Source organism: Colias philodice, chromosome 23 (assembly GCF_061535455.1).
Source record: "Colias philodice isolate Cphi_HAF_F1 chromosome 23, ilColPhil1 Martin Lab GWU primary, whole genome shotgun sequence".
In the NCBI taxonomy this organism is placed as follows: domain Eukaryota; kingdom Metazoa; phylum Arthropoda; class Insecta; order Lepidoptera; family Pieridae; genus Colias; species Colias philodice.
The window spans coordinates 4996347-5003606 of NC_143108.1; the positions used below are offsets into that span (position 1 = coordinate 4996347).

Below are 7260 nucleotides of genomic sequence, written 5' to 3' on the forward strand. Positions count from 1 at the left end.
TGTATAATAAAATTATTACACAAAAAATACGACTGCGTCGTCCTTTCGCGATAGTTAATGCAAACTCAGCGTGATTGCATTAAGCGGCCCGCGTCGCCCGACCCCCCGCCAGTTCCCCTCCGTTTCTCTGCACAAGTACATTCGTCGCCATACTGTAGGAAATATGGTGATACTGTGGTGATAGTCCGGCTAACGAAAGATAAGACTGGAAAAGGCGGCAAATTCAAAAAATCATCATATTAAGGTAACCTAATGGTAACTTAGGTTATAGTTGGAAATAAAGTTTTGATACTTTAATTTATTATTACGAGCTTTGTTTTTTTGAGAGATTAACAACCTCTACAAACTCTTCATCTATATAATATTATATATATGTAATCTGGTACAGTTATCTGATACAGATAAAAAAAAGAACAGCTAGTGAAAGTAATAAAAAACATAATAAAATACAATTAAATTTTGTTTAATCAATATAATCATATTAAATCTAAAAGCCGCGTTCAGCCGCGAATAAAGAATAAGAATCACTATCATTATCTCTGACATCATTAACTCTTCCATTTCTGCAGTTATTCCATCTTGTTTTTTTTGTACTGCTCTTCAACATGAATAACATGGTTCGGTCATAGAAGAAATCTCGTTGAGATACTGATTTTGTGTCTTTAAACATTTTGAACGGACAGATCGTTCAATTTTATATTGTTGCTTTAATAGTTTATAACTGGATTACTGGTATCATCCATGCAAAATAATAATAATAATATTAAACAAATCATATAATGTGCAATGCAATCAAGATGAAAAGTATCAAAATATCAAGTCACACTGTGTGTTTTTCCTTGAAAACTACATCTCTTTCAAATTGTTTCTTTTTAAATTTATTAATCATAGTTTAAAGTTTTCGTCATGTTTTCAACTCAGTTTTCAATTATTAGAAATCACTAAAATCCTAAGCTAAAATCGCAGAAAATAAAATCACTTTGACAAGCTTTGACACATCAACAACTCAGGTTTTAATGACAGTTAACTGTTAAGTGTTGCCAAATAAATTTTCGAAATAAAAAGCCAGTCTCATCTTTCGAACCAGACGTGACTAGTATAGATTTATTTATTGATTTAATAAATGAAACGATACCAATTTAAATTTCGCGCTGTTTATGTATGATGTGCGCATGTCTTAATGCTCTAAGGCGCATGCGCAGGTTTCAATTATTTTATAACTAGTGCCCCGGCTTCGCCCGTGGTACATATTTAGTATCCTATATCCTTCTCCTGGCTCTAAACTACCTCCCTGCCAATTTTCAGCTAAATCGGTTCAGCCGTTCTTGAGTTATAAGTGGAGTAACTAACACGACTTTCTTATAAATATATAGATTTTAATAAAATAAATAATTTAACAATTTCAATGATGGACCTATACGGACCTAACGGTAAAGAATACGATTTTGATAAAATTCGCCAATTTTGATATGGATGAGGTGCTAAAGTGTAATTTTTTTATACCCAAAATTAAAAAAAAAAATATTTAAAAAAAAACTAAAGGGGACCTAACGAAAAAATTGTGGGACCTTATAGGACCTAACGAAGACCTATAGATTAAGGTCATTTTTGACCCAAAATTCTATGGATGGGGTGCTAAAGTGTAATTTTTTTATACCTAAAATTTAAAAAATTATTTAAAAAAAAACTAAAGGGGACCTAACGAAAAAATTGGTGGACCTTAAAGGACCTAACGGGGACCTAACGATCAAGGTCATTTTCGACCCAAAATTCCATAGATGGGGTGCTAAGTTTGCACTGGTGGAGCAAACATAAAATAGTGTCAATCTCTTACAAGTCTTATAATAAATTAATGACACTTGACAAATGTCAATTGTCAATTGCCAGTGTTTATAAACTTTGGTGAGTTTGGTTCACTAATCACTTTGTTATTTGGTTTCCCATTTTACCAAAAATGCACTTTTTACTAACAAGTTTTCAAAACAAACTTGCTTTGTGTTCAAAATTTCATTAGTTTATTTCGTTTAAATGGTGAAATTAAGAGCAAATGACATTATTGAATGACTAGAATAATTTAAAAAGAAGTTTGTGTAGTTGCTGGGACTAAAAAGTGAAACATGAATCCTCAACTTATTGAGAAAGTTATAAAATCGAACAAAGAAACAATATGTCCAGAGTTCACTTATTCAAATCCTCTCCTGGATCAAAATGTTACGAAGGCGTTATCGAAGAGTTTCGTCAAAATACTCGCATCGGAACAAAATACGAACGTAAACAACAATTTGCGCCTTTCAATTCTAGAAAATATCCGAAAAATATGCAGAATCGAACCGGAAAATCATATAAAATTCAATGAAGATCACACGGAATTGTTAACAGACTTTTACAGAAAACACATTCACGATACAAGCATCAATTCGAGCAATGATATTGAAAAAGAATTAAATGCATTCCTAATTAGAAACTTTAAGGATTTAACCATAAACTCGAGTCACAATAGTCATGTAAATCCTGAAGTTGTACAAGCTCTAATCAATCTGAACTGTGAAGCAAAAGCAAGTTCATTAACGGATAATCTAATTCATTGGAATGCAAATGATATACAATCTAAAACATTATTAAATAATCTGTGGAATCAAAGTTCTGGCAATAGTAATATCAATGATATAGTAATCAAAAACAAACCTGAAATTGAAGAACTTTTATTAACCACAAGTTTGAAGTTATTAGAGGGTACAAATGATGGAACTGAATTGTCTAATCAACAATATGAGAGATTATTTAAAACTTGTGCTATAGCCCCATATTGCTTTCAAATATGTATCAATATATTAAACTTATTATTCGTGAGTACAAATTTTGATGTAAAAATTCATGATTTTATCAAATTATTTATTAGTAAAGTGAAAATGAATTGTTCACAATATGCTATTTCATATTTATATCCAACACATTTGAACCATGTTGTTGTGCTTCTAGATGTAGATTTTAATGAATTACCATCACCAATAAAAGAGGAATATGTTGCAACTGCAGTGAAATATTTAAAGGATGTTAGAACACAATCTGAGAGTGATTTTATATTGTTGTTGTCCCATTTTCCGCAGTGGTTTAATGAATCAATTTGAGTTGTATTTAGCATGATTTTGATTTACTTGTAGTATAATTAATACCTTTTTAAACTAGTACAGTGCGATTCAAACTTAATGGCGGCAAGGAATATCGAACAATCTGATGTGCAGAAAACAATTTTAGATTTTACCGGAACGTTAAAGGTCGGATACCTGCGCGCTCGTAAATTCGCAGATAACTTCCAGTTCCAAACCGCCATTAAGTTTGAATCAAACTGTATAAGTAATACTTTGTTGTTAAAATATACAGGAACTAGGATTTAATTCCACAACTGGGTAAAAGCATAAATTACCTATTCACTTAATATGGTTTAATTTGGGATGTGGAAGGATTTAAATTTTATTTTATCTCTATAAGCTAAAGTTATTGTATAAGAATTACTCCCACCTATTTCTATTATTTAAGAAATGATAACATTGTACCTAAATCAAGAAATAAAAGATGAAATTATTTTTTGTTTTATTTTTTTAATTAATCAACTTTTTTTATTAAACCACCAATGATCATGATTAAAATCATGTTTAATTTAAATTACCCACAAATTTATAAAGTGAAACAGTCATTTAAGCTATATCCAATCATTCAAAGATATTAATATCTGTACATTCCTTTTAAAATAAAATAGGCAACAATTTATTGGTGGCTAAGATTTTCTTAAAGGGTTAGTAATTTCACTTTAGGAAAAAATAAAGTAAATTCTAACTAAGTATCGAAACAACAATCTTTAAACGGTCATAAACATATTTTTGTAAAAACGTGTTCGTATCGCAACATTATTATGCCGCATAATCTACGATAGACTATAGAACAAAAAAAAAAATAAACTAAAAAATAGCAACCCACTCCTTGCTTCAACAGATCTTAAACCTTACGATAAACCCAGCCTCTTCATTTGAAAAGTAATGTTTTCATGTTTACTCCGAACTCCATATTTCTGTCGCATTTGACGGGCTTCATCACAATGGAGAACCTTCTGGCTCTTATTGAACGTATGCGGCAAGGTTCTAACATGGCTCTTAACTGATTCCCAAAATGCTAAAGCCCTGTTGCATATGCCACAGTGATATAGGTCTGGACGGATCTGGAAACAGATTTTTTGTTACATAACAGAAAATTCTTCAATTAGAAAATTTTATCCCGTATTTAGGTATGCTATACATTATTCCTCTATGGTATGTGTATACGTAGGTACACATTTGTGCGAAAGCCAAGGCGAATAACGAAAACAAGTACCCAAGTAGGTAGTGCGCTCGCTATAAATTGGTATTCGTATTCACAAAATTCATTAGCAACAGTATCGGAGAGAATAAATACAATAATTATTAATTTATTAACTATGCTGCATAAATACAACGATAGTTGACCGCCTCCTTGGTACAGTGGTTGACGCGTGAGCGTAGCATCGAGGGGTCCTAGGTTCGATTCCCGGTGGAGACGAAGAAAAAAAAAGTCTTGGTCTGGTAGGACACAGAAGGCTGATCACCTACCTACTTGTCCCTAAAGAAAATCGATCAGTGAAACAGATGTATAATGCATCTGCCCCTTACCCCACTTGGGGACATGGGACTTCACTTATATACAACGAGCTGGAATTACTATACCTATATAGTCGATAGACGATAACACTTACCAGTCGAACGAACTCCATTCCATCTTCCGAAGGGAATACATGACAAGCCAACAATTTCTCCTTATGGGTTTTCGTTTTATAATGCTCTGTAGCAGCATTCCGATCTATTGTAACTTCGCAAACAAAACATTTTACTTTCGTAGCTTTCTTCCCTATTTCTTTCATAAGCATGAAACTTAATTCGTCCACAGGAAGATGATCTTTAATGTAATACATTCTATTGTGTTCAACTCTGTAGATGTGCGACAGAAAAGACACCATTTTTACTTTAACTGGGGGAGGTTCGTCATGATGTTTAGACTTTCTAACGCCTTTATACTCAAGGAATGCTCTGTGACGCAACCCTTGAACATGATCAAAAGCTTGTTTCATGTGTGCTGAGATGTAAACATCGCATAATGTACAATAACCCCAACTACCTCCCCGATTCAAGGTTATGAAGTTCAATTTCCCAAACTCTGCGAGTTCATGCCTTCTCTTCCCATGGTCGACGACTTCGCAAAACTTTACTTCATATGATTCCTTGCTACTATCTGAATCATCGGTTTCATTAGATGTATGCTTATTTCTATGTTTGAGCATAGCTTCAAGAGAAGCTCTCACTGTTTCTTTACACTGTAAGCATTCTGCTTTATTCTTGGCAGTGTCAATGTTAAAGAATAACTTTTGAATTGCAAATAGAGCGTTTTCTAGTTCTGGATCGCCTTTTATCAATTTGCGATCAGTTTCGCTCAATACGACTTTGGCTTTAAACGTGACGTCACATTGTTGAGCCCAGTGTGTCTCCAACGATGTGTTGGGGAATGCTTGGCAGCATAAGAAACAATATAATTTATTGTCACATATCTAAAATTATAAAAGCAGGTACCTAATAATTACATATTTCTATAGGCTTTAAATTAGCTTTCAGCCCGCGGCTTCGCCCGCTGTATATACAACGCGTATACATATAAACCTTCCTCTTCAATCACTCTATCTAATTAAAAAAACCGCATCAAAATCCGTTGCGAAGTTTTAAAGATTTATGCATATTTAGGACTCTCCCTATGTATGCATACTATTCTCTCTCTATTTCTCTCTAGAATGCGACTTTACGTAAGTTCTGTGCCCGTGACTTCGTCCGTATAAACTTGTAACTGTACTACCAAGTACTACTTACGAATAGGTATGTGAACAGTGATTCGAGGTGTTTCGTCGAAGAGGCGAATGGCGGAAAAAAATGTATGTATTATCTGATTACCTACATGACAAAATTCCATCGCGTTTTTCTATGCGTTGTGACGGAAGTACGGTCGCGAAGTACGAATATTTTACAAAGTTCTTCGTAGTTTGCGACTGTTCACTGTACCACAGTTACTTACTCAGAGATACTAAAACAAAGTCTGCAAAACTTACCTGTCTATAGTAATGCTCCTGAAAAGCTTTCGTTTCACACCCGATCAGATTTATTATATGAACATTCAAAGTTATGTGTATGGACACATTACGAACTGTTCTTTTGCACAGTGTGCAATAATCATTTTTAATGCCATGCCACTGTAGAAGATTCACTTTCAATTGATCAATAGAAATCGTATCTTCCCCAATTCTTTTTATATCCAAAGGGTTCTTCTTAATAGCACCTTCTGGATTTTTCTTGTTATTTTTGTGAGAATCCTTTTCTTTGTGCTTTGAGACGTTGATTGAAAGTTCGTTGCAAACTTCACAGTAATAGTCATTTCTAACCTGTACATTAAAATTAATTTTATAAGGATAATAATTTATGTGGATATTTTTACGTTCCTACATATTACGATATTAACGAAAATTTTTAATACTTAGCCCTACATAAACTAACAAATTTTTGTGTGCTGGATTAAATGTATTTTCTTTCTTCTTTCTTTCAAATATAATGGAGGTCATTTAATTATGACGTAGCGTTTCAAACAATGCATTTCATTCCTCTTTAAAAATATATAGGTACTGCAGTTAACATTATACATAATATTATTTATTTTATTAGAAAATAGATATTGCTTAAAAGATTAAGAGACTTACTTTATAAATGAATTCCGTACGAAAAGCGTATTCTTGAGTTTTTAATTCTTTTCGATGTTTTTCCCATTTGAGATGTTTATCAACACTTTCAAAATTTTTAAATGATTCTTGACAAAGTAAGCAATGATAATCTATTTCTCCACAAAGGACAAAATTTTTATAGTATTTATTCATCTTGGCCTTTTTTCTTGGGAATAGAAGAATAACGTATACAGGAAAAATAATGAGGGTAGTTGTTTTGAATTGTTTTCCGCAAAACAAATTTCAATATCCATAAACAATAGATCGCTAATACGAACTATTGCCATTATACAAAATAAAATATTAGTTATATAAGTATATAAAAAAAAATTTTGGTAATAATATACGGTATTTTATTTTAACAGTTATATAAATAGTTTAAAATATTTAACCATTATATTGTTTAAAATAAGCAATCAGCACAAAAATATCAGGGTTGT

General features: G+C 32.4%; 2 protein-coding genes and 1 long non-coding RNA gene across 3 annotated transcripts; 1 reads left to right on the plus strand and 2 right to left on the minus strand.

Annotated features, from left to right (window-relative positions):
• Positions 1-447: 447 nt before the first annotated feature.
• LOC149478020 (uncharacterized) lies at positions 448-1791 on the minus strand. Its single transcript, XR_016317472.1, has 2 exons — positions 980-1791; positions 448-729 (listed from the first exon to the last, which is right to left on the minus strand). It is a non-coding gene; the product is annotated as an uncharacterized LOC149478020 (long non-coding RNA).
• Positions 1792-1902: 111 nt separating this feature from the next.
• On the plus strand, positions 1903-3547 carry LOC149478021 (uncharacterized). Its single transcript, XM_089709941.1, has one exon. It carries the CDS (start codon positions 2118-2120, stop codon positions 3126-3128), a length of 1011 nt encoding a protein of 336 aa, XP_089566067.1. The 5' UTR covers positions 1903-2117; the 3' UTR covers positions 3129-3547.
• Positions 3548-3635: 88 nt separating this feature from the next.
• LOC149478022 (uncharacterized) lies at positions 3636-7036 on the minus strand. Its single transcript, XM_089709747.1, has 4 exons — positions 6800-7036; positions 6158-6487; positions 4763-5608; positions 3636-4213 (listed from the first exon to the last, which is right to left on the minus strand). Exons 1-4 carry the CDS (start codon positions 6971-6973, stop codon positions 4001-4003), a joined length of 1563 nt encoding a protein of 520 aa, XP_089565873.1. The 5' UTR covers positions 6974-7036; the 3' UTR covers positions 3636-4000.
• Between the last annotated feature and the right edge of the window lie 224 nt (positions 7037-7260).